We start from the raw sequence: 27,824 nt of genomic DNA on the forward strand, positions 1-27,824 counted from the left end.
AATGGTTATGACATAAGTGTCATTAAAGCAGTTACACCTCAGGGGGGTGGTGTGAGTGAGATCAGAGGCTGGCACTTCGGGTGGAAACCATCTTATTGAAGGGAAGCACTTGGCCTGGAGATACCTACCTCCGAGGCAGCACCAGTGGGCTCCCATACCACTGGAGAGCCAGGCAGGATGGGCACTGAAGTCTAGGAGCAGCTCCTCTAACCAAAGGCAGTGGTCTACCTCTGGTTGAGGAGAATGGCTCCTTAGAGTCCGTTACTTCTGCTTAGTTCTCCACTGGTACTAAGATAATTAGCTTAGATTAGCCCCATGGTAGATACCTATATTTAATAAGGTGAATCCCACGTTGTTTTTACCCTTAACAGAAAAATTCAAAGTTACAGCATCTCTGGGGCTTGGGGACAGGAAAATAACCTTCATTTCTTCCTTTGAGGGTTTGGATTCTTTTTCTGAAGAGTTGTTAAATACACTATAATTTAAGGTGCGAACTCTTAACAAAACATGTTTGTCTCAAAGTGAGTAAGAAGTAATTAATTGTGTTGGCAAAAAAAAAAAAAAAGAGAGAGATAGAGATAAGCACAGATGTGCAGACAGGCTGAGCAGGCTGGGCACACAGGTGTTTGCCTTGGCCATGGAGCAGCTCCGAACATTTCCCTAGCGAGGAGCACGGGATGTGCTTCTTCACATTGCCTTCTCCCGAGTGCAGCACCGCAGCGCTACGGCGGCTGTGGGAAGATGTTTCCAGCCCGCACGCCGCAGAACCTAGCCGTTGCAGGACAGGTACGGCCCATGCTATCAGCGAGTTTCACTGGGCACACAGCTTCTGTGGTCAGCCAGCTGGAGGCTGTGTGCTTACTTTCGGTTCCTCATCTTTACGCTTTCTCTTAGCGACATTTTCCTGTTGCACGAGACGCGGCTCACACCGCTCGTTCCTGTGTTTCTCTTTCTGTTTTAAACAGTCTTCAGGGGAGCAGGCTGGGAGGGCTCACGGGGCTAGCAGCGGTACAGGGGGGCTTTCCACGGCAGGGATGAGAGCTTCGCATTCATCCCATATCAGCATCCCAGGCATGAGAGCAGCTCTTTTTGGTGGTGGTGTCAAAGCAATCATTCCTGTGCAGTTGGGGATAAAGAAGTGCAGAGAAGTGCTGCCCAGCCAACCCTTAATGAATGTTTATAGGATAATGCAGTAGGATTCCTTGCTGCTGTCTCTGAGGACGTGTTTTATCCACATCTTCAGGCTCTGATTTTGCTAATGGTTTAATAACGCTTAGAGCAAAATTATAGTAAAGTGTCATGTTATTAAACTGGTGATGAGCAAGACTAAGAAGCAGATTTCAGTTTTTATTTATCTGAGGCTTTTTCATAACATTCATTGTGAAATGAGTGTTCGCTTGTTTATATTTGATTTTGGTTAACTTTCCTGCATCTCTCCAATTTTTCCAGAAGTGCCAAAGGCTTTTGTTTTCCACTTGTATATTTAACTTACTTCAAAGCCAACAAAAGAGTTTCTGTAGGATATTACATGCCTTGCTTAGCCTTTATCTAATCGGGTGTGTGTGGTGTACAAGTATAGTAAATGCACGTGGACACCCCTGAAAGAGTACTAGGATAGCATGCAAGGGAGCAACAGGGATACAATGATCGCTGTTCGGTGAGAAATAAGCGATGATTTACAGATGAGCTTGTGCTCAGCCAGATCAATTGGCCATTCTAAAGAAAAAGCAAATTCTCATTTTAGAGGGGAGAGGGAGAATACATACCACTGTGAATGGCAGCAGTTGCTACCTCACGGTGACAACTAACAGTGGAAAGTACTGTGAACTAACAAGGGTCCAGCCCAATCTATCTTGAATGGCAAAGGTGTCACGTAAGGTAGGAGAGCATAAGTCTGTCTTCAGCTGCACTTATAGTACTGCTGGAATCGACTGAAGTAAAATTTGTCATTGCCAATGAGCTTGTGTGCATTACACCTTTACACCTTCACTCCAGTACATTTCCAGCTATCTTTTTCACAGCCGGCTCGTTGGCCTATAAATTCACCAAATTAAACACCATCCGTGAATGCAAGCAGGAGGCTTGTTGAAGATTTGAGCCTAACATTATTCAGGAGAAATGTAAATGTAATTTTCAAAACGATCTTGCCACTTTGTGCATGTTCATTAGATGAAAACAGATTACTTAAAATAAATGTTCCTAAACCGAGGTAGAAAAAAACCAACAACAAGAAGTGTTGGTGCATCTTTAAATTACCAGCCATTTATAGTACAATATAAAATGGATTCATATGTGCAAATCCAAGCTACACAAAATGTCAATTAAATCAACCCTAATTTCCCAAATACATTTTTTATTGCCTGATTGATCAGGGCTGCTCTTAAGGTGATGAATAGTTTTCGCTTCACAAAGGACTGCTGATTCCTTTATACACGTCCACTGAAAACAGAGAAAATCCTTTAAAATGTCTAGCTCCATTTGCTTTCATGATCTAGATGAAGTGAGTGTAGGACACAATGTGGTCTAATATATTAATTGTGAAGATCAGATGTATAAACAATACTGTACATTTAAAAAAAGACTAAAAGTAAAACTACAGTAGATTTAAACTGTTTTCTTTTCCAAAGGCAAAACTCTATATAACTTCTTTGTTTTCTTTCCTATAGCAAGTCCACATGCAACACCATCGACTCTTCATTTTCCAACATCACCCATTATTCAACAGCCTGGGCCATACTTCTCACACCCAGCAATCCGCTATCATCCTCAGGAGACTCTGAAAGAGTTTGTCCAACTTGTCTGCCCCGACGCTGGTCAGCAGGCTGGACAGGTGGGGTTCCTAAATGTAAGGAAGCTGTTTTTATTTCTTCAGAAGTGTTTGTCCTATGTAAAATTAACCATGGGCTTATGGGATTATTTTAACAGCATGTTGCTCACAGGAACACACCTTGAATAGCGGTTGGAAGAAAAAAAAATGCTGCTTTTGCAAAAATATTTAAAAAAAACAACAAAAACCTCCCCAAAAAACCACTCGACCACATTGTGGTGAAATCAACTTAAACTGTCAGAGAAGGCAGTGATACAGTGACCTTTTGGGTCCCTCCACAAATGACTTTGCTGCATGCATTGTAACCCTAGTAGAACGAGGGTTAACAAAATATGAAGGCAGAATAATTTTTATTAATTATTTTTGAAGTTCAGGGGAGAGCGGGGGGGAAGGAGCAGGAAAAGGGAGGGTGAGAAACAGATGTTTCAGATCAGCTAAGTTCATTAAAAAAAAAAATACTGCCTTATAGCACTTTAGATCAAGTTGACCAGTACTTGAACTCAAGATGTTAAAAGTACAGTTTATTATGGTTTGTTATTTCTGTAAGCAGTTATCTTTTCCCCTTATCTCTATGAAAAATTAAGCAGAGTTCCAAAGCTTCAAATAACCATTTTCATTTTTTTAATCAAATAAAGTGAATCATCTTGCTATTATTGAAATAGCATTCCGGTCAAATACAGAATTTATAAATTTTATGTAAATCATATCTAAAATAATGCTCTGAATATTTCATGAAATGTAATGCCTGTAACTTTTTCCAGCCAATGAAGTAATAACTGGCAAAATTACTGTTTCTTTCCTGACATACATACGATTGAAAGTGTTAATGAGAATTAGTTTAATTATTAGCATCTAATTTATTACACTTATTTAATAAGCTATATTGTCCTCAGTGCTTTCCTTTCCCTAGCAGAAAAACTGGCTCTACTTATTCCAGCCAGTACTGGCTTTGAATAATGTCTGCAATATGTTAGCAGATACATTTATGTCTAGACAACAAATCAATATAGTGCTTTTCTTTTTCCTCGAGTATTCATTTGCTTAATTTATCCCAAACCATTCAGCATTATGAACTGTTAGCACACTCACAATGAACATACAGCAGGGGTCTTCTTGGCAGGGAAGGGACCTAATTGTGAGACAAGATAGTGTTTGAGAGATGTCACTAATATATTAGTTTATTAATGGTACTGGATGTTGGAAAAATAAATATCCCTGAAGGATTGCTTCTTACTGCAAACACTAGTAACTGCAGTCTTTGAAGTCGGTGGGAGTGCTGTTAAGTTAAATGCAGATGAAGTTGAGTCTTATTTATGCCCTAAACCATTTTTGCTCTAGCACAAGTGTGATTTGCACCTACACGACTTTAAGGCTTTTTGTCAGTGCCAAAGCAGGTGAAATGAAAGTAAGGTCCCAAGTGTTTGCCAGTATGAGTATTTTGTCCCCAGTAATTCAGGCTAATGGAAACCCTAACAGGAATTAAAATATTATTTTCTTTAGCAGTACTTAGAATATGGATCTCTATTTAAAGCTGAGCTTTTATCATCAATGGAAAAGCGAATGCTCAGTGCCAGAAGAACTGCAGTGAGATCAATTTGTAGAGTGCTGTCGAAAGTGATCTCATCATTTTTGTCACTAAAATGGAACACCTGATTCACAGGCTGTCCTATTTTCTCTTTATGATGGCATTTGGCATCTCTCTGTATGGGTTTCAAGTGTCCAGGCTGTATTAAAATGTAAACTTAACAAGTTGGAAGGGGGAAGGGGGGCATTGTTTTTTAAGCCTGTTTCTTGATTTTGTGATACTTGAAAATGTTTTTACATATGGACAGTTTTTTCTGGTGATGAATTGAAAGACAACACCTGTGTAGCTAGGCCTCTTCCACCTGTGACTGACCACATCCCAGACTAAATACATGGAGGGATTTTTCCTAAGATGCAAAATGAAGCAGCTCTAAGTTCAGCTGTTTCTCCACAGAACTGTAATGGCAACTAAACTGAGCTACACCATTGCTAACTCAAAAGGGATGTGGGAGTGCAGTTACTTTAATATATACTCATTCATTTTTCCTGTAATAAGATATCAGCATGACTTTTAAGACCACCAGAAATGCTTATTTTTTCTTTTAATGAGCAGTATCTTTAAGAAATTTACACTCAAGTCCTAGGCACTGATATCCTAAGGGTATAGCAGAGTCACGAATCCGGGACATGCAAGGGATTGAAAATACTGCTTAAACCCTCGCTGAGCATGAGTTAGTGGCTGCAGGAAATGTAAAGAATGGTAGAATTTAATCCAGAACAACCCAGACCAGTTGCAGGAGGATAAAAGTTTAAAAATGAAAATTTCCTTAGTTTCACAAGATTCACAGGGCTTGAAACAAAATTCCTTGAAACCAACGGAGAATTAGACACAGCACTTTCTTTGCCATCTCTTTTCTTAAGTAATTGTAAATATAGTGCACATAGTTTGAAACTGGACTGTTATTACCAGAGGTTCCTAATAGCTGGTTTTTAGTATAATTTTTGTCTGTTTGCTTGTTTTTTGGCAGCCCAATGGTAGCAGCCAAGGCAAGGTGCACAATCCATTCCTTCCTACCCCAATGTTGCCACCACCACCTCCGCCACCAATGGCTAGGCCTGTGCCTCTGCCAGTGCCAGACACAAAACCTCCAACTACATCAACAGAAGGAGGGGCCACCTCTCCCACTTCTCCAAGTAAGTATAGATGCAGCGGGAACCAAGGGCTACCAGCAGTGCACAGTGTGCTGCTTCATCGTGTATCTCCTGGTCAGAGATGAGGACTGGACTAGTGCTGAGGACATAGGAGAGCTCTGATCTGTATAGGATTGACAAAATTCTTAGCGTGTGTTATATTAATGAGAGTTAGCCGAAGGTTATAGCTTTATTTCTTATTTTGTTGGCATTTCACATAACTACATATAAGAGAAATCAAGGCCAGTAGCTAGGTTTTGACACAGACCTGGGACCTTTGGGATCTTCTCTGCTGTCATGAGGAGGCAATTTGGTATCTCAAGACAGGCTTTTGAGGATAGATTCTGCATGGACGTCAGACAGCCTCACAGAAAGCAACGCTGCTTATACATACTGGGCTAAACTAACAACTCTTTTGAGTTCTCTTCATTTATAGTTCTTTTGGGAATAAGTCTTCTTAGATTAACCCAGACGTCTTTCCCGTATTACTTGGTTCCCGAGCCCTGCATTTTGGGCAAGAAGCTATGGTATTTCTTAGGCCCAGGGAGAAAGCTTTCATCCTCTCTCCACCACCCACACGGCTCCCATATGTATTTTGTGTAGCCACAAGTCAAATATACAAATTCCTGGATACACACTTGGGGATACCACTTTGGACTCACTCTGCTGGGAAACAAATGCGATTCAGCTGGGTTTGATGCTTTAAAAAAGTCTGGATGTTCAGGGAGTTAATTGTGAAATGATTTAATGAAGCTATGCTCAAACTGACATTTAAAAACAAAAGGGAAGCTTTCAATGCTTTAATGGCAACTGTAGGGGACTTGTTCCACAGTGAAGGGAGTCCAAATAACATCCACAAACAAAAATCAATCTAATCGAAAGAGCAAATCCCTTTGTGTGCTTTTCAAGCTTATTATTTAAATGCTATATGCAACCGCTGCTTGATGTACAAAGAGGTATTGGCTATTCAGAACATGTGAAGCCAAAAACTTCTAAATCTTTATATACTATTCAGGAGATTTGCACAGGTTCCATGGGGCATTTTTAAAATCTGGTAGTTCTTAGAGTTTTGCATTTCCTTCTGCTATGTGAAAGTACACAATTGCAAACTAAGCAAGATGCTCCAGCTTGCTTAAACGGGGTTTTAGTATGAGACAGTCTGGTAAGATTGTGAATGTGATCTTCTAGAATTAGGACTTCTAGAACTGATCAGCAAATTTTTGTTGAACCAAGAAGTTGATTCATTCCCTCCCCTCCACTTCTCTTTCTGACCTAAGCCCAACACTTGTGCTATCAGGAAGTTTTGACGCTTTCTGACGGGAGATATCATCTTTTAAGTCCTATCAATAAGATTCAGCAGTGGAATCTAAAAGGTTAATGTTTAGTCATAGTTATCAGTGAATATAGTCAGCAATGCCTTACTATTTCCTGGTCTTCAGAACTGGGAAAAACGAAACTAGGTCAATGTATATGTGTCATCACAGTTGTGACTCAGTTTACTGGCAGCGTGTGGTGTCTAAACGAAAAAAATTCCCAACATCATTTCAGCAGTAATCTTAATACTTATATTTTGTGGTACTGTGATCATGTAAACAAGCTAAATACGTGTTTGGCCTGATTTTCAGCTGGCATCGCACTTGGCATTTGTCCACAGAAGTTAGCAGAACACCACCGATCGGTATCGGCTCCGGCTGGTCACCGTGGCTGAGTGTTCAGCAGACAGCTGCCACATTAATTGGGAATCAAGGTTTCTCAAGAGCAGCTAGTTAATGGTATTTAAACAAAAGATTAGGAAAATAATTACTGTCTGTTAATTAGCTACGCTGATATCTAAACATATAGCTCTGTACATATTCAAGCATGCATCTTCCTTTTGGTAAGAAACAAGGGTTTTGAATAACAGTGAACTGAGTTGTAAAGAAGCATATAATTTAATTTAGGGACAAATTTTACAGAAAAGTAGATTGTAGGGAATGCTTTCTAAGAAAGGAATCGCATATATACTAAAGCCAGTGGAAGTGGCTGGCCACATAAAGAGTAAGGCAAAGTGAAGTTCCTAGCATTTCAGTGAAAGTTTACCAGAAGGGTCCACTGGGCATCGCTTAGTATGTCAGTCAGTACCAACCTCCCGTTTGTGCCAGTGTTTATTTTTTTCTTAACTAAATATTAGCCTACAAATAGCAAGCGCAGATTCACCAGAGTTTCATAAAAGCTGCACAAAAAGGTACCTTCCATGGTGACGAACTGCTTGAGTGCACTTTTTCGGGGAGTGTCGCTGGGTTATGGCTGACTGCCCTGCAGAGCTTTAGGATATTGGAAAGTCACTTACGCAACAAAGACAGGAGTGATTGTTAGATTTTGGCCAGACTCTTTCCTTAGCTATGTGGAGGAGAATGAACCCCCCCACACCCCCCAAGGAAATGGAGTGAAAGGGGTTGGCATTTGCTCCATTCTCCTTCCCTTTTTTGGTCGAGCAGAAAGCCCTCTGCAGAAACAAAATGCAGTAACGGCCCTACCAAAAACTGGAATATGGCCCTCCTGAGGGGTGCAGGAGCCAGGAGCAGCTGTTCAATACAGCGTGGCCTCCTGGGAACGAGAGCTAAAAATCACAACAAGGTGGTTAATGATTCTCAGAGCAATAGTGAAACTCTCCAGCTGTGACATTAACCAAAACATGAACATTAGTGCTGTCCAAGGAAGGAAGAGCCCCTGGAGATGCACCCCGGGGATTTGCCACTACTGGGTGGCCAGGCATGCTCTGGGAGTTGAAAATTTCAGCTGCAGATCCTATCCCTTTGGAAAGCCAGCATTTTGCTCAGTGAGATGACACAATGGAGATGGGATTCATGAAGTTTAGGAGGGTTCGTTTTTCCTCCATAAAAAGACTTTTCAATAGAACACATCCTTGATATCAGACACAGCCCCAAAATTGCTATCTTATTTCAGATCTTGTCTCAATTTTGTTCTGTTGGTGACCTATAACAAAAACAAAACAATATTTTTCTCAAACTAGACAGTTTTCTGGGCTTAATATCTTATTGCCCAAAGAAAACACCACCTCCACTATATGCCAGTTGGACTTTATCATAACTGAATCTGAATGTTAGAATCTGTGGCCTTCATTCAGATGCAGAGACTAAGATACTGTCATCCTGTACACCATCATTTCTAAAAAGCATTTTCTGACTAAATGTTATTTTCTCAGGTTTACAACTCTGCATGGGGGAAAACTTTGCTATTTTCCCTTGTTGGGCAAGATTGTTATCGGTTAATGTCCCTTTGCACAAAGGAGTTTTCGTGTTAAACAGCATTTGTGTCAGGATGAGAAGGATGATCTGGTGGCTGCAATGCTGGATTCATAATCAGATTGGATTTCTCTCCCCTTCTCTGCTATGCATTGACTAAGCACCCTCTGGGCAAGCCATTTCAGCTTTCTGTTCGCTCCTTTCCCCTTCCATAAAAAAGAGGGTGATGACTATATCATTTAATTTGTTAGAATTTGCAGTTCTCTCTAAGACACTCAGCTGCAGAGTGCATTGCGGTAGGAACTGCTGTATTGCACCATGTTCCTCCAGTTAATTCTCTTGCTAAACTGACTTCTAGTCCTCTGAAAAAAAAAGTACAGCTTTTCCTATCAAGCACATGTACCTGTTGATTTGGTCTGTAAAAGAGAGAACTAGCGGTACATTAGATTATTGCTCATCCAGATTATCTTTATCAACCAAAAGTTTTTCTTTTTCAATCCAGAACTGATAACTAAAACACTCCTATACTTAATAGATATTATTTCAGGAAAGTATATTTTAAATTAACATTCTGCTACTGCTGACAATTTTAAAATACATGACATTCCAAAACTGTTTGTTTGTCTTGTCTTTCATACAATTTCTTGCCATTTTGGCTAAATATCAAAGCTGTCTGTGTGAGCAAATGTTCTTTCCCTGCCAGCTCCTGTTTTGCTTGTTCCTGAAGTGAAGCATCATAGCAAATTTGTGGCATCACATTCATTTCCTTGGCTATGGGCTATGATGTTGCAAACAACCCTTAGTGAATTCCAGTAGCAGAAAGACTAGGCTGGGCAGGAAGATGTTCCTGTGCAAGCCCAGCGGGCCAGCTGTCAGCTAGTGTAAAGTACCCTAGTTCTATGCAATTCCCATAGAGCAAAGCTGATAAAGATCAGGAGTTCTGCCTCAGAGACCTAGCTTCTGTTCCCTTCCATGCTTTGGCTTTTCCCTTTCATAAAAAGGAGTGTGAAGATCCCATGGCAGGCCTAGCATACCTATGTATACTAAAACTTACTGCAAGTAAACTTTAAATTAACATTGTGAGTGGTTTGCACCATCCTAATCTCGGGACAGAGTGCAGAGATCATAAGTGGTAGGACTTCCAGGAATCCCACCCTGATGTCAGACAAGGGTGTATACATGAGGACACTAAGAATTGGCAAGAAACCACATTGGTGATCGTCTAAGCAGTACTTGGTATTGCTCTGTTTTCTGAACAAAGTTTCCTGTGCTGTAACAGGAGTCACTACTAATATGTATCCCATGTCAATTTAATACTCCGAGTCAAAATGGCCGGTTACAATCCTCAAACATCTCATGACATTTTACAGCGAAGTGGGATTAGCATCTTGGGAGAGTCCGGTGTAAAGCCTGCTCTGCATACACGTTCCCTGTAGTTTTGGTACTCTTCACTTCTTGGCTCTAGCAATGTAGTTATATGCCCTTAAGGAAATACCAAGCTGACATCCGAATATTTTCAGAAAGTAAGTTAAACATAGTTTGGAGCATTACGGAAGAAAGGTATACATAGTAATTCACCCAGAAAGGTTTGAGGGGACTTTTGTGCAGATTACACGGTTTTTGAAATGCTTCAAAATCTGTTTGAACGCAGAAGACATTTAAGACAGTGTTCTGATGGTTTCCCTTTGATTTTCTACCAAATATAACAGCATAAGTATCTGCCAACAGGGAACTGTAAACAAGATCTTGAGTTCCTTCCCCTCTGAGTGGAACTTACCTTCTCCAAGGGATTAAATGGCCTCTCCACTCATTTTGTTCCCTAAAAGTAGACCAGAAGAACCAAACAACAAATGTTTGATTTTTGAGCTTTTAGTTAATTTTCCCAACTGTAGAAGGAATTTTTATTCTTGTAGGCTCAGTAGTTAAATTAAAAAAAAAATAAATCTCACTATAAAACAGTGCAGAAAAAATCTTTATACATGATACCAGCAACGGAGATGTATCCTTTGCAAATCTGTGGCTTGTTTGAATTATTAAGCAAATGAACATGGTAAAAAGGCAAGGAGAACATCTCACTAAATCTACTCAGTTCACTTCTTCCTTGATTTGCAGATAGGAATAACAACCAATGTAGCTGTTTGTACTCTACTATGCACGCCGCATTGCAATTTGTAAAATCATCTTGGAAAGATGAATTCGTGCACTTAAAAATTCCTTTATATCTTTGTGATGGAAAGGTGTTCCTTGCATGATTTTTGCAAGTACTAGCAAAGTGTTTTTGAAAGAAAAGCTCACCTCACCAGAAACAACTGGGAAGATTTCATTCTTAGAAGTTAGGAGTGCCTTATCTCCCCTCAGATCAGAAAGAAATGAAGATATGCAGTTCCTGGGGTGACTTCAGGGGAATGCTGTGTGAGAAAGAGAAGTTGTCTCACTTGATTGTACGAAAGAGGCATCAGGAATGTTTGTCAGATTCAGGCAGAGAGCAAAGGGAAGGATGCACTTCTGCATTCCTGTAGACTTGGGAACTCCTCACCAAAGGGTTTTGTGGGATGCAGAAAGTTTGCACGGGCAGGAAAAAAAAAGTTTGCACCAGTGAGAAATCCCTTGCAGGCTGTTAAGTACAGAGCTACCCCTCAGCTGAGAATACTCAGAGAGTAGGAAAGACTGTGGGAAAGTAAGTTATGTGATTATGCATCTGCTTACAGTCCCTGCAAGAGAGAGGACACTGGATGAGATGGACCATTGGTTTGTTTCCATACAGTCTTAAGCCAGACTCCTCCAATGTAATGCCTCCTCACCAAACATTTTGCCTTAAGAAAGGCAACAGGCTTCTTCTACTCAGACAGCTCAGTGTCTTCTCTGACTCTAACTCACTTTATTTTTCTGTAACGTTGAGGCCTGAACATTATATTTAGCCTGACTGGAATTTGGCAAGTAACTTTCCTTTTAACATTGTTTTTTGTCTCTTCATTGGATAGTTAGATTGTCTGGGGATTTTATTCAGCAGAATGCATTCCCATAAATATATTTAAAATAGACAGAATCACTGTTTGTATTAAGGCATCTATTCAGGTTATTTGAGTTTAGATCTGAATGTGCAAAAACTGCACAAAGGTGAAGATTGCAGGGGGGATTCTCAAATGAGAGGAAGACTGAAAATGCGTTGAAAGCTTTTGAATTTGGAAGTACGTGGCATTGTGTACGGTTGCAGTGGAGAATATAATGCAACAACAAAATCATTAAAGTACTTCAAGTTTGGAAGTAATCTGGGTTCTTGGCTTGCATTGCATTTAATAGCTTTACATTTATGGGAGCCATTCCAGTTTTTAAAGGCAGCTTCAGCCTTCAGACTGATTGCACTTACCACCCCAGTGAAACTGCAACCCATTAATTTTTTACCGAAAGGATCTTCCTAGTTTGTCAAACACATCAAGTGAACATTTTAGAGAGTGCAGACCACAGCAGTATGAAAAACAAAACTTTATATTGAGAGGGAATGCTGGATTAGCATGAACTAGGGGTCCGATTCTGTTAATAAGCACTTCAGTAAACTCGCTGCTGCACAAACCCCATTAAAGCCAGCGATACCACATGTCCAGGTGAAAATAGTCAGGGACACGTGCACTACCAGGAGCTATGCAGGTCTCTTGTACTGTCTGTTGTAGCACCCAGAGGCCTGCAGCAGGTCTCTGAGATGGGGAACGGCACAGAGCAGCTGAGCACCGTCCTCCCAACGCATGGCATTGCCTTGTTGTGCCAGCAGCCCAGCTCCCTACACGTCTATACCCCACCACTAGGACCAAGCCTCTCCAGTGTCTAAAACCAAACTCTCGCTCTCTAAAACGTTTTGCACATTTCTATGTTAAACATCTGCTTAGGTGGCTCTGAGACGGTGTGTTTTGGTGTTGTTCGTGTGCAATCTAGTGCCGCTTCCTCAACGCATGTGTCCCTTCCCTTCACAGCCTACTCGACACCCAGCACCTCCCCCGCAAACCGATTCGTCAGTGTTGGACCACGGGATCCAAGCTTTGTAAATATCCCTCAACAGACTCAGGTGGGCCGCTTTCGACTTCTCTGTATGCCTGCAGCCTCTTCTTCTTCAGTGTACTCTAACGTGTCCCTCCGGAGCCAGCTGCATTGCCGCTGTCACTTCACCCACATGGTCTCAGTAACTACAGTGAAATGTCACTTGCAGTTTGTTTGTCTGTTGTGTTTTTTTGGGCTTATGTAGTAATAACGCTGCTTTCGTAACTGGAAAGATCTCTCTTGCTTTCTAAGATATTGCTTCTAGTGCACATTTTGTTCCCCTGGGACTGAGTTTTCAGACTTTGACTCCAAGCTGTACCCTAGGCAGTTGCATTTAATTGCAAATGCAAAAGGAGCTGAGAGAGACCCATCAGGTAACAGTGCACCTTAGTCCCCCGCTGAATCCAACGGGAGATTTTGCCAAGGACTTCCACATAAAAAAATAGACTCGAATTCCTGGCTGGCTGTTTGCATGGTGGGTTTTGAGCGAGCAGGCGATTTTGTAATTGCAAGCACATCTGTTTCCCTACACAAAGAGAAAAAAGTCCAGTTGAGGCAGGCCTATAAAGCTGGGTTAACTGAATTCATAGACCTGCTATGGTCGAATCAGAAGCTCAAGTAAACATTTGTGTTTCTTTAGGAGAAGGACAAGGTTTAAATGTGCTTTTTCCAAGCTGTATCAAATTCCCAGGGTCGATTAAGAAAATAGTTGTTGGCAGTTTTGTTAGCAGCTAATTTGAGCCAGATGTTGAAAAAATTAAGTCTATGCTTAATATCACATTATCATGGGGGAGAAGGTATAAAAAAAGTGAGTAGAAGTAGTGTTTTAGGACAACTTTAGTTTGTAGTTTTAAGTGATTGCTTAACTATGTTACAATTCTTTCAAAGGCTAACATCAAGAAATATTTGTAGTTTTGTTCTTAGACGTCTGTGATGACTAAAAAGTAGTAATTTAAGTAACTAACAAACTGCGGGGTACTACTTTTAGCTCTTAAAAGTTCTTTCAAATCAGTTATATACATCTGCATAATTAGTGTGCAGATTCCTGGCCGGCCCTTGCCACAGTCCAGTGTATCCATGAAGACAGACTCTTCCTTGTGACGGCTCCAGCACCTATGCTGTCAATGAAACACACACGTCACTCATTACCAAAGATTTTCAGTTTACAGGGCTGCAGCCAGATGCCTGTGAACACAATGTGTTTTCTTGCTATCTGTTCTTTGTGTACAATTTGTTAGGGGCTTTAGTTTATAGCTCTGTCGACAGCACAGGTTAAACTGCATTGGATCTCAAACCTCTACATGAAATAGGGTCACAGAAAGTACACCAGCAGCGCAGAGCAGGGTTTTAACTCATCAGGTTCTGATTTTTTTTACACATTACCAAAACGCAACCTGCACCCCCACTTTTCAGGCCTCTTCCTTTATTTGGTTCATTTACATGACAAGTTTTAATGTGCCTTCACATTTAAATCATATTTCTCCAGTCATGGTGGAAACAACTGAAATGCACACAAATACACTGAAAGCAGGAAACGGGAATGTTAAGGTATACTGTTAAAGTCCTTAAGCATTTGGTCTTTTTCTTCATAGCTCAGGAAACTTGAAACCCTTTGGAGAATGCTACATTACCTTTTCCAAAAGACTTGAAAAACAGCTAGTTGGTAAATTGATTATGTAGTAAGACACAACAGTATTGAGTCTCCAAAATATTTTAAACTTATTTGCATCCTGCAGCCTAGGTTTCCCAGATAAGTTTGTTGACTGTAAACTTTTATCCTCCTTATTTATGACTTAAATCATTTTAAAGTGCTCTAGCCTTACTTTAAGTGCTTCTATGTAATGCAGTGTAGTGAATAACAATGCTGTACAGTGAAAAACAATACTCGAGCATGGCTTTCAATTAAAGTCAAACATGCTGCAGTGGGTAAGGAGCCTGACTTCTAGTCTCTGGCTCCAGCTGCATCTCCATGCTTCTATACATCATTACACCACCACAACCCACTTGATACTAAATATATAATTTATCAGTAAAGCTCACTACTTATTCATGAAACAACTCTGAAGCTGACCATGTTTTAAATCATAGGAGTGAGGTAAAAATACGAACTGCAATGATTTGGGATTTACTTAGCATTCCTCTAAACAAAGACATGCTTTTGTAATTTTTTTGCAGGACATTAGTGTATAAATTAGGAGGATCACTTAGGATATTTTCAAAATGAAAATATAAAAACAACTAGGACTGTGTTATTAAAAGCAGCTGGGATGGCTGCTTTCCATCAGGATTTTTATAGCACATTCAGACTTGGGCTAAGATATGGGTCCTGAGGACCACTAACAGTCAGGACACACGGCTCCCTTAGACAAGAGGAAGCAGGGAACGCTGAAGGCTTCTGAAAATCAAGCCGGTAGCTAAAATATAAGGGTTAAACAACTTCTTACTGCTGCAACAACAAAAAAAAAATAAAATGAGGACCATATCTGAATGTCTTTTTTTTATGATCAGCGATTTGGTTGCTCTGATTTTCTCTTTCAGTTGGTGGGTCATTTGACTACAGGCACCAGTTATAGATTGTGGTTATTAGACTTAAAATGCTGCAAAGGCGCGTCTGTGCACAGGGATGTGACAGCGGCGTTGTGCAGAAGTCACATTTCCCATACATGGGCATTCGCGGGCTTTCACAGAACATTGGAATAAAATCGCAGATGAATGTACAACAGCATGGCTGGGTTTGAGCAAGGATCGTTCTGTCCTGGGCTGTTTTTAAACAACCAAAACCAGTACATGCCTTTCTTAATGGGCATTATAAAAATTAGCAGTAGACATTTCCATTAGTAGCGTGTTCTAATTTATGTCAGATTGCTTCAAACATAATCCCTTAAAGGAATTTTTTTACCATTTATATAATATTTTACTTAGAGAAAGGCTGTATCAACAAATGTTGTAGCCAGACTACATCTCCGTGACACAAGAGACCAGGAAATAAACTGATTTAAGTCAGTACTTCTGATTCAGTAATGAAAGCCCCAAAAGGGCTGTCGGGTTTGCCAGTTCTTAGCCACTTCAAAACTTTTCAGTTGCTTTGCTTTTTCAGATGCTGCCTTTGCTTACCCTCTCCGTCACTCTGCCACTCCAGTGGCTCACCACATAATTGTCCTATCTGGGGGGTTATTTGAATCTAAATTTCTGTTTGAGCTATTAGAAGAAACACTTGACTTGGCATCCTCCGTGTATGTTGACATAAAGGCACAGGTGTTGTAACCTTTGCTTGATAAATCATTTACTTTTGCTACTTGACTTGCAAGCAATATGGGGGCATCAGCTTTTTAACTGTCTTTTCCATATGCAAATCAGAAATACAGTATGCCTGGGGTACACAGGCTTTAGTTTCAAAAGCAAGCTGGTCTAGATACCTCATGACTAAGTAATAGATCTGCCTCTCATATTGCCAGGGACTTGTAATAAGGAGAGCGCTAGAGGAATGGGAAAGTACCATCACATTAATTAGGGACTAACCTATCAGTATCAACAATACTAATAGAGAATAAAGGGGTCTGAGTTTGTTGTTTTTCTTTTTTCTTTTTTCCCTAACCAAGCGATAAAAGCAATTGTGTAACACAGGATATGTGCTCACAGCTTGCGCAGCAAGTAACACTAGACTAGAAACCTGCTCTTCGTAACCGGTTTGCGTTGTCACTCGCTGCTCTAAACGGCCCTGGTCAATCTCTAATGCCCTCACTTTGCTCTGTAGTATGAAATTCCTCTACGGATTATAAGTACTCTGTGTGCTGCAGCTCCACTTCCACTAAACATCGTTTACTAGACTGAGTCCTGTTTGCCACCTACTTACTCTAAATCTTCCTGGAAATTGTACTTTGGATGCTAAAAACAGCTCCCGAGCAACACATGCCTATTCCATCCGATCCCTCCTACCTGATGGGAGCTGTGTGCCCTGCAGGGTAAGGTTACTGGGATGCACAGAACAAAAACTGCCTCCCACTGCAGCCACCTAGGCAGAGGATCAACTGTTTTACCACCTGTAAGAAACTGAATGCTTTTCTTCTCTGCTTAAGAAAGAAAACGCACCGTATACCCTCTTGATCAGCTGCTTCAGGAAAAATCCCTCTCTAATATAAACATACTTTATATCAGATTCATCTCAGATGGTTTCTAGAACTTAGTTAAGCACCAAAAAAAAAAAAATCCCATACATTTCTGTAGGAAAGGATAAAACCATTTGCTAGAAGAACAGAAGTAGCAGCTCTTCCTAATTCTGCCTTTGCAGGATCTCAGAGTTAGAGCCAAGGAAACCAAGGTCTTGTCTGTTCAGACTTCCCCTGATGGGGCCCTACAGCCACCCAGCCACAGTAGCGCTCTAGACAGAACTAATCCTTTCTAATGGAAACAATTAAAACAAAAAGCCCATAACTTTACCTAGCACACCACAATGAAGTAGAAGTATAAGGGAAAAAAAAAATAAAAAGAAAAACAAGCTTTGCTGTTTGGACAACAGCAAGCTCGGAAGAACAGCCCCACTTTTGCCTTATAGCCTTAAAATGACCAGGTACTGAAACACTTCTCTGAAGAGTAATGCTGCCCTATTAAGTTAGGGGGGAAATCACTGAAGTTCAGCAAAAGGGATACTATGGTGATAGTGTAAGGAAATTGCTAACTTCTCCAGATCTGCTCCTGTTCTCTGCATTTCCTGAATTAGACAGTGGTATCTTTGTAGCTTCTTTTTTCAAGCTTTTATTTATCTCTTAAAAAAGCCACCTCATGCCTCAGGTGAATATACAAATCTAATTGTGCAATTACTTTCTTTTCTAGGGACAAGGGAAAGACTGTTTTACTTCCTCATAATCCTTTTAGAAAACAAACTGCAACCTGCAATTTTTCACTGGCAGCACTTTAAAACAAAGGGCACGCGAAAAAAAATGAGCTTTATGCTGTGTCCTGTAGGTTAGCAGATGTGAGCTCTGTCAGGCAAGGGAGGGAGGCAAATTCCAGAGTAGATGGTCCTCCTGTGATAACAGCCAGTCCGCGCTGCCTAGACACTTAATTCGGAGGAATGCGGTGCAGGTGATGCCCCTCGCTGCGGCTGGAGGCGGCGCGGGCAGGGGGGAGGCAGGGAGGCAGCCTCGCAGGTAGCGAGGGCCGAAACGGTATAGGAGTCATAGATCAAAGTCAGCACCTCGAGTGGGAAGCTAATGCAGCTCCTCCGGAGCTACCGCTCCTGCGGCTGAAACTGCACGGCTGTTCTGTGCCCAGGTTCCATTGCCACCCTATGGAAGAAAGAAACCAGTGCACACATTTTTCTTTTGACAAATAAAACATGTGCTTTGCTTCGCGGGGATTTTCCTTTTTTTCCTTCTCGCTGAACCTCTGCCACGGTGCCCTGCCCTTTGCGCTGTCAGAAGGGGATGCCGAGCTGCCAGCCTCGTGCACAGCTCGTGTTGATGGGCTTTATTAATGAGTACCACAAGCTGCCTGTCCTTTTCTGCCTCTGCACCCTTCCCTCTGTCTCCCGTTTCCCAGAGCCCAGGAATTGCGCTGGGCAGACACGTAGCACCTGCTGGCCCGCGGGGAGGAAGGGCAAGGTCAGGATTTCGTGGTATTGCTGCAGTGTGCTAACAGCTGAGCCACCGCTTCGCTGCACCAAGCAGTTCGTGTCCAGAAGCGTAAGGGGTGTGTGTGGTTCGTACATGGCAGCGGACGTGCAGAGAACATGAGAGGCCGCAGGAACAAGATCAGGCCTTTTATTTTGGGGGTTCTGAGCAGAACTATTTATAAGCCAGGCCAGCGCTACTTGTTGCTCAGGTGACTGTTCCTCCCCTGGATAGGAACACTTATCCCGAGGGCTGAAAGCACCACTTGTGTTTGAGCATGAATGAAGATGAAGAACACTAATTTAGAAGCATTTGTTTTAATCAGCTCAGTCCCCCGAGGACTACATATTCCATAGGGTAACCTCACTAGGCAAGCACGTGTGGCTTTGGAGGAAACTTAAACTACAAAGCACTTTTAAGCAGGGCCTCGACTACCCCTCACCTTTTCTTGGCCCATAGCAGCAAATGTAGTGGCAGCTTCACAACGTGATTTGAGCACAGGAATAACGTCTGTCCTGGGTGGAGAACAGAAATTTGAAGAGACCAGCTCTAACCACATTCATGGTGTGTGGGACTGCTTCTTTCCAGAGCTGCTGAAGTTAGAAGGGTCGCTGTCCTCCCAAAGCCAGCAGAGATCTGTAACTTTCCGTATCGGTGTGGGAAGCACGGGCTGCTCTCCTCTGGCTCTCCCAGGAGAGCTGCAGTGTCCGAAGCAGCAGCTGAGTTTTAGATTGCTCCGGGGCGTCTGTGGGCCCTATGCCCTTGTGGATTGCTTACCTACTGGAGATTTGTCGTACATACGAAATGAGAGACCCAAAATGGAGATCAGAGGCAGAAACGTTATAACGAACAGTTGGGAGTGTGAAGAGAAAGGTGTATGTGTGACCACGTAACTTATACCAATTGCCTGGGCTGAAGGGCACTGAAGGAGGATGGGTTCTTGTGGGCTTAAGCCCTACCGTGACCACTGGAAGTTACAGTGCCTGATCAAAAACCGTCCTGCTGCAGAACCAATGGCACCAAGCTACTGATACGTGACCTGAATGCTGTTGCTGTCTTTCACTTTCCACCCTCCAAGCAGCTGTAGAGGCCTGACCCTGAGGGTGGTCTGGAGATGGCTTTAAAAATGTGACACAGGTCTACAGAGCGCGAGCACAGCAAAAGCAGTGTCAGTCTCTGTCAAGCACCAACAGGTCTCAGACCCTGGGAAGCTGAAAGAAGATTTCAGATTCTGCCTTTGCTTTGTGCTTAGCCGTATTAAACTCGCTCTTCGCTTTTGTGGAAATTAGTCAAGGAATTGTGGGCTGACTCCTTTGCTGAGTTAAAATTGAGATGGTTCCACCATGATGGGAGCAAAGAGCCTGCGTGCAGTCATGGTGCTCTTGATGTGCCCCTGATCACATAATAGCTCTGTAGCCACAAGTCCCCAGTGCTGCACGAGTGTGAACGTGCTGCTCTGATCACAGCTGCTAATGACAGTCCGGTGTGTGCTCCACAGAGAGGAGATACAAAGGTGACCAGAAATCAGGGTCACTTCCCAATTCCCATTCCCTTCAGTGTCTGTTCAGCTCGGTGCACAAAGCCCATTTAATTGAGCTCTCGCGCAGAGGGGCAGTATGAAATTTCACTCTCAAATCAGTTCTTAAAAAGCAGCAGAGAACAGTATGCCTCAGGAAGAAAGCACATGTTGCACTATAAAGGTAAAGGTTCATAGAAGACAGTACCGTCATGTGGCCTTATCTTCAAAGTGGGTTGGAGCCCAATCAGTTCAGAAATGCCTGGGTTACTCCTCGGCAGGGGTGATCCTTTTTCCTCTGCTTTTTCTTCCTCCTCCTTGCAGGCTCCAGCGAGTGGTTCAGACTTTTTTTTTTTGGAAACTAACACTAAGCATCCTATTTCCAACAGATATAGCATGCAATTATTTACAATGGACATAGACGAATTTCCCAAACTAAGCTATTAAACTTACTGCATTTTCCCCCTCTTTACAATAAACAGGAAGCCTGTGCGTAAGGCACCCTTTCTGTGGGTTTTATGGCCATTACTTATGCTCCACAGTAGGGGAGAAGAGAGAGAAGAAGTAAGTGTGGGCCTGGTGGGAAGAGTTGGCAAATGCAGAAATATGATGAATGAGCTGGAGAGATTTAATTTCTTACTAAATTCTCTACAAGCTGTGTAACCTTTCTTTAGCTAAACAATTACTCTAAAAGGCAATGATTTTCTGCATTTTCATTGAAAAGTCTTCATAATAACAATGGCCTATGTTCTCCTTCTTGAAGAACTTCTGCCAAGAAAACAGTTTTCTTTTTTCCATTCAGCAGGAAACTGTCTTATTTTTTCAGTCTCCTATTCCCCACTAACATGTATTTACAAGGCCTACCGCTTACTGCATGGGGTGGGAAGAAGCTTCCCCTCTGGCCAAATCATTTTGGCCTGTCTCCTCCACAGGGGCTCTTGCATCTTGCTCGGAAGAGGAGCATAGCCACTGTCAGAGACACAATACCAGACCCCAGTGACCATTTAGTCTGACAAAAAGTGACAGTTCCTCTGCTCACAGGTACGGAGTGCGTGGCAGGGGACTCCCAGATTTGTTTGTCCGTGGCCAAGTGGCAGCGCTCGCTGCTGTAGTGGAGGTCGCGCTCCAAGACGGGAGCAGGTTTTGACCTTCGTGTGGTGGGGGAGACACACACCGGTTCTTTCAAATCCAGGATGCTCAAACCGTGGCCAGGTTGTACACCTTGTGGCTGCGTGCCATCAGCCACCCTGCCCCAATCAGTAACTCAGATGGGGTGCTGGTCCTCGCTGAACCACACGCTCCTGTGACCACGCGCTTTCCTCCTGCGGAGTTACGCATTTCCTCAGATACCCACATGCAAGTGTACACACACAGACCAAACATGCAAGTATAAAGCCAGATTATAGTTACGTACCTCTTACTGCTTTTACTTGACGTAGCTGATTTCCTGCCACCCCACGCCCGCCCCCAGCCTCCATTGCAGATAATGCTGTATTGGATTAGTCTGCCTCAGTGCTGCATCAGGTCCCGGATCGATTTATTGACTCTGTCAGAGTGGCTAGTACAGTAATTGTTACAAGAGCAGAATGGAAAGCAAGAATGTGTCCACATAAAATATAAAAATGACGTTTTGTTCTTTCTTTCCTCTTTCGCCCTATAGATCTTTATGTGTTTACACAGCGGAGGGCACTTTACTTAAGTTAATCAGTTCCTTCTACATTATTAATTGCGACAGTTAGGGTGCTACGTGGCGGCAAACGTATTATTGAAAACATTGATCTCACACTCACAGTGTGGACTTGAGTAGGTTTTGTATTCCTTCCCTTCTTTTGCAACTGCTTTAGGGTACTATCAAATCATATTTCTTTGACTGACAATACACCATCAATACAATTGATTTCAGGGAGGGGCAGAGAGGTGCTCGTGAGAAAGAAAGAAAGAAGTGTGCAGACCTTTAGGGTATTCTGCAGGCTTGGAGAAGGTCTGATGGAAGTTGGTAATCACAGTAATTACATGCCTGGCCTGATTTCTCTATTTTGTAAAGAGTATTAATTTAAGAGCTGAAGTTTCATGAGTGTTGAAGATTTGCAGAGATGGCATGATGAGACCTTTTAAAATCCATGTAGAATGTATACCCTTAAAAAAAGACGTACTGACTTTTTACAAGGGTTTTGGAAGTGCCTTTGAAAGACATTTCATGAAAGTTCAGCTTTCGCAGCTGATACCTATATGAGCTCTATAAATTCCACACAGCCTGACAAACTCCAGTAGGTGTCACATGTGACCTGGATGGAAAAGGTCAGCAGCTGAATTTATGGCTTTTGCATTTACTGGAACATTAAGATTTTTGCCAACTGCCATATATACTTTTTAACAATTCTGCAGTCAAAGGATTAGGACCACAATGTACAGTGAAGGTCAAAAAATAAAGGCCACGATCCCTACAAGCTTCCAGTGGGTAGGCATTAAGTTTCCTCTGTTCTAAGAACCACCTTTGCTTAATGGTCTTAACAGAGAGGTCAAGGAATAAACAAGCTTCAGAAGTGAACGCCTTACAAAGTAGACTATCTTGCTCTGAAATTAATAGGAAGTTCCATAAGAAGGGAGAAGATGAGAAAGATGAGAAGCAGTTTCTTAATGGAGAAGGACTCTCCAGTTTGCAGCAGATTCATGTTTGCAAGACAGCGAGCATCACTTCTCCTAGTGCTGGACCATCCTAGACAAATGTGAATAGCATGCAGAGAAAGATTTGGGCTTCAAAAGGAGTAGAACAAAATGATATGGCAAAGTTACTGTAATTTTATTAAAACTTGTTTATATTTTAAATTTAACAAAGATGTCTGTTCTTAGTGAGGATTACTAACAGTGTGCCAAGATTCAGCTTTCAAGTTTTACCTGGTTTTAGTGTGACCAGTTCAGAACAGCTAAGTGTATTGGTTTTTTAGGTAGGTTTTTTTTATAACATATTCTACTTGAACAGAGGTGGAACTGGAAAAGTTTAATCCAATAAAAAAGATATTTTTTTAAAAAATCTAATATTAAGAAATCAAGAGGCTAAACCTGAACATATCTTGTTGGCTTAACTATGTAGCCTTTAGTTACTTTGATTATTAATATCCAGTCTTGAAAACAGTATTGACATTGTAATCATAATATTTTTAGGCATCTTCACTCACATAAACCAACTCTCACATTGTCTATACAAATACTAGTTATTACACATGAAGAGATGCAGATAAATATATTTCAGAAGTCAATCAAATGTAATTTTAGTTATGGGATAAAACTAACAAAAATCACTACCAATAAAATGCAGACTGAACACAAAAATTTCTGCACTGCTTGGAGCAGCTTTATACAACTTTAGATACCCTTTTGTGCATTTGCTATAACTTTATCTTTTTAAGTGTGGCAATAGAGAAGGTATCTTCCTAAAAAAAAAAAAAAAAGATACCAAGTTTGCATGTGGGATTTGTTCTCTGTTCATCCTTGCATGTGCTAAACAATGAGTTTTGAGATCTTTCAAGAACATTTTTACACATAACATTTATTGTTTGGCTCTCTTTCCTTTTTTTTTAAACAAAAACAAACAAAAAAAAAGTAGTTTCTTGTAGTCTTTTGGGTTAAAGATCACATCTGTAAATCTATGGTATTGGACCTGACTGTACATTCATTGAAGTTGATGAGAGCAGGAGATGGAAGATTTGCTATTGGCAAGAGTTTGTTTTAGAAATACAATAATCTTTTTGTTTGATTGTATTTATATTTTGCTTATAGCTATGCACAATAGAGTAAATCTAGTTTTTTTCAATTTTTAAATGAGATAAGGGTTAAAATTCACAATCACTTTATAGGGGGAAGGCTTGCACTGTGGTAACCGTGTATCTCTAAAATTTTCATTTTGTGGCTGCAGGGTAGTATCTCTCAGTGATTCCAAAGCAATATTCCTTGATGTAGAGATGGGTTTAGTTTGGGTATTTCCCCAATTTATTGGTCTCATCAGCTGAAAGTACACGACAGGTTACATTTTGCCCGGTTCGTTCCCGGTAAGAGGGGAGGCTCCACAGGCACTTGATAAACTCTTTGTGCTGGTAACAGCAGTGACGAGGGCAGAATCCGTCCCAGGAACTGTAGCTGCTTTATCACTTCGGATGATGTTGTGTGAGTCAAAACAGAGCTCAGGTCCTCCTGCAGTGGCTGGAGGCTTTTCAGGAATATGAGGAGTAAAAGTAGTAACATCTAAAAAAATATATGGGGGGAGAGCTGCGGTTCTCAGCACAATGGAGCAGCTTACTTACTGAGTACAAAGAGCCACTTCTACACAGTCTATTTTCAGAGAAAAGCCCCATATTCAGTGACTCATAAAAGCAAAGAGCCACCTTTTGATTTTAAGTTCAAGGTTTACATTAGTAATTTTGTCTGTTTTCTCTGTTAGTATTAATTAAATTGAGATAGTTTAATTAGTATTACTAAATTTGATCATTAGTAGCAATCCATTCTGCCCGCCATACTGCACAAATATGATGAAGCAGAAATAACTAAATTGTTTAATTTCATCTCACTTAATGACTTTACACTCCACCAGGACTTTCACTGGCATCTCGCAGTATGTGTGAAAATCATTCCCCGCTAGGCCGAGACCCAACTCCCTTTCGCCAGCCACGTCTCATACATCCCCCCCTCGGTTGGAGGCAGATAACGGAGTTATCTGCGTCCTTTCCGAGCCCCGGTCACCCAGATCCTGTGTCGTCCCCACCCCGCCGGCTCACATGGAGCTGGACGGGGCTGCTGGGCTACCACGTCCTGTCCCTGGCCACCGGGTCACCGCCGTGTAACGTGAGAAGCCCCGGCATCGCCGCCGCCGCTGCGCACCCGGGCCCGAGGATTGTGCACGGCCTTGAACTTTCCTCGGAGCGGTTTGTTCAGTTTAGCGAGGTACAAAGCATCAGGAGAAATGCAGACATCAAAAGTTCTCGCATTCAGGAGGCTTTTTGTTGTTGTTGTTCGGCTCAATGCCCTCTCAGTTTTCTTTTTTTTAAGGGGAGATTTGGGAAGGGGGGGGGGGGGGTTCACTGCTGAATTGATTCGTTATTCCTCCAGCTCGGTGTCTAATTTTAAGGTCAATGTGGCAAAAACTCCAGACTTTCCCTCATGCCCCTATTCCTGGCCATGTTAATTTGCGGATGGTTTGGGTCTCCTTGCCTAGTACACCTAGGACTGCAGAAATCCTGGTCCCTCTTCCCTTCCTGAGGTCTCTCCAATTCAGCCTTCCTCTGCCTACCTCAGACAACACCCTGTCGCCTCGACCCCCTTGTCCCCAGCTCCCAGGCTGTCCGTCTGTCAGTCCGCACAGCCCCGTCCCTCCTGCCCCGCTGCCCCTTGCCCTGGTGTCCCCCCCGTTCCTGCCCTGCCTTTATCGGCTCGCTCGTGCTGCCTTTGCCTTCCCGGCGGCGCGGCGTGACTGCTCATTTGTCTGCTTCACCCATAGACATTCGGTGCCGGGCAGAGACCAGGCACCAAAGCCTTTTGGGAGGATTTCGGAGCCTGGTGCGGAGCACTCTCTCTCTCCCTTCCAGTTCAGGTTATTAGTTCCCCTCCCCGCACTTTCCTCTTGCTCTAATAGGACTCTCAGGGCAAGCCAGAAAAACAGCTCAAAACTCCCCTTTGTGCCCCAAAACTATCCCAAGAGCGGAGCTTTCGCTGCAGCTCAGCCCTGTCCCCTGGGCCAGCCCATGCAGGCAGCTCCCTGCAGCAGGCAGGGGCCGGGGGCAGTGTGTCTGTGTGTCTGTGTCCGTGTGTCTGTGTCCGTGTGTCTGTGTGTCTGTGTCCGTGTGTCTGTGTCCGTGTGTCTGCGTGTCTGTGTCCGTGTGTCTGTGTCCATGTGTCTGTGTGTCTGTGTCCGTGTGTCTGTGTCCGTGTGTCTGCGTGTCTGTGTCTGTGTGTCTGTGTGTGTGCGTGCGCGCGCTCAGGCTGTCTCGCTGCAAATGGAGCTTGGGAGGCCCAGGCCGGGGGTTGATTTTTTTTGGATGACTTTCCCTGATTGTCTAAAGCAATAAAAGTAAAGAAATTTTCGGGGGAAATGGTGGTTGTGGGGAGATTATTTTTGCAGTCCTGATGCAGGCAAAACTCCTGAGGCTTCGGGAGAGTTTCGCTTGCCTGAGGACTGCAGGAACTGGCTTAAATTGAATAAAACTGTAAGTACAGTATGGGGGACTCGGTAACAAGGAGTTCTGCAAAAGCAACAAAACCAGAGAGCACAATGAAGAATGGAGCGGGTTACGCCGCGGTGAAAGTATGTACTGGTTGTTATAACACCGTGCCGCTAGAATAAATTATGTCCCTTTAAAAAGTAATACTTTAACTGTGGAGCTATATAGAGACAATTAAGACGATATTGTTCTCCTCATTTCCCTGCCCCCCTCCTTCCTCCCTCTCTCTGCAGTAGCTCTGTGGAAACTTTTAATGCTGCAGCTTGAAACTTGGGCCTCTGGGTCTAAAATGCCTGAGAAAGCACTGCGGGCTCTAACTGTAAAACATTCCTTCGGCGGGCCCTGGAAACAGGGCGCGCTGGCGCAGGCGAAGTTCAGAGGGATCACATGTAAATGAGGGCTGGCTATAGACTCCCGAGGAGCGTTTTATTTCGCTTAAACCTGAACTTGAACTTGCGAACGCGCTGCCGGAGCGGGGCCCGGCAGCGGGCGGCCGTGAGGGGCCGGGAGCTGCGGGGCTGGGGGCTCCAGGCTTTGTGCCGCGTCCGGAGGCGCCGGCCGAGGAGGGGGCCCCGGCCACCACAGTTTGGGGACGGGGGAACGGCGGGCGAGGGTGTTGGGGAACGGGCTCCCTGAGGCTCCCGAGCGGCTCGTTTCTCCTCGCAGAAGGGTGGAAAGTGGCAGCGCGGCACGTTTGCCATCCCAGCCTGCGCCGAGGGCTCTGGTGGGAGCCCCTTGCGTGAAGTTATAAGCGGATCTCAATCCGGATGTGCACTTTATTTCACGGAGGGAAAGAAATAAGTGAGATTTAACTGTTGAACTGTTGGCACTTCTGAGTAAATTTAACCGTGCTTCTAGAGGATAAAATACAGGGCGGTCTCAAAAGTGAGGCAGAAGGAGTGCAGAAATTAAAACCCCTTTGCAGCGTATTTACTTTTAAATCGCAATAGCAAATGCAAACCACAGAGCAGCTTTTAAGGCCTTTTTTTGCTCCTTCGATAAAACGTGTACTGATATTTCCTCTTCCCCTTGCACAAGACCGGGGAGGCGAGGAGCAGCTCACGGCCCCGCCAGCAGCCCCAGGTGAGGTGGGGACGGTGCGGCCACCACCAGGCTCTGCCCGCAGCTGGCACGGCCGCTGGGCACGGGGGCACCTTCCCCCCAGCTGCTTTTGGCCGGTGGGACATATTTGGGTCATTTCTGGTGATTCCCAAACAATTTTGGCTGTGTCTGTAGCAAAACTTTGAAAGGATGAATGGGTGAAAAAAAAAAAAAATTCTTTTTGGCAGTTACTCAGGAAATATCTACAAAGATGTCCTTTCTGGAGCAAGATATTATTTCAGGGTTTGTGTTAGGATCATTTTTATTCTGTGACAGCGCATAAAGAGACCAGGACAGAGCAATGAGGTCTGGCATAGCTAAAATCCCTTCTGTGTGTGTGAGGTTATATAGTTTATCAATGCAGAAACCACCACGGGCTTTGCAAAGTAAACAGCTGGCTTGATTCTGTGTGCTGCACTTTGGAGTCATCTGTGGGATTTAAATGGCTAGCCTGCGATTTTTGGAGTAGGGCAAATATATATTTTTTTTTCTTTTAAACATGTCAAAAGGGTTTTGCAGCCATTTGTTTTCTTAGTTCCTTTATTTGTTAGGATTTTCCTTTCTGTTTCATTT

The 27,824-nt window shown here is 42.8% G+C and overlaps 1 protein-coding gene across 50 annotated transcripts in view; it reads left to right on the plus strand.

The window, feature by feature from the left end:
* The window catches only part of NFIA (nuclear factor I A), a 352,139-nt gene that overhangs the window by 309,752 nt on the left and 14,563 nt on the right, over positions 1 to 27,824 (plus strand). For 16 of the 50 annotated variants that reach the window (XM_083846021.1, XM_083846019.1, XM_083846024.1 and 13 more), the window contains 3 exons: positions 2,667 to 2,845; positions 5,380 to 5,545; positions 12,753 to 12,844. In XM_083846021.1, the coding sequence (XP_083702147.1) occupies positions 2,667 to 2,845; positions 5,380 to 5,545; positions 12,753 to 12,844 (437 nt within the window). The remainder of the gene's footprint in view (positions 1 to 2,666; positions 2,846 to 5,379; positions 5,546 to 12,752; positions 12,845 to 27,824) is intronic. The other 34 variants (XM_083846030.1, XM_083846020.1, XM_083846027.1 and 31 more) reach the window with 3 other exon arrangements.

This window comes from Anser anser (assembly GCF_964211835.1).
Source record: "Anser anser genome assembly, chromosome: 8".
Classification (NCBI taxonomy): domain Eukaryota; kingdom Metazoa; phylum Chordata; class Aves; order Anseriformes; family Anatidae; genus Anser; species Anser anser.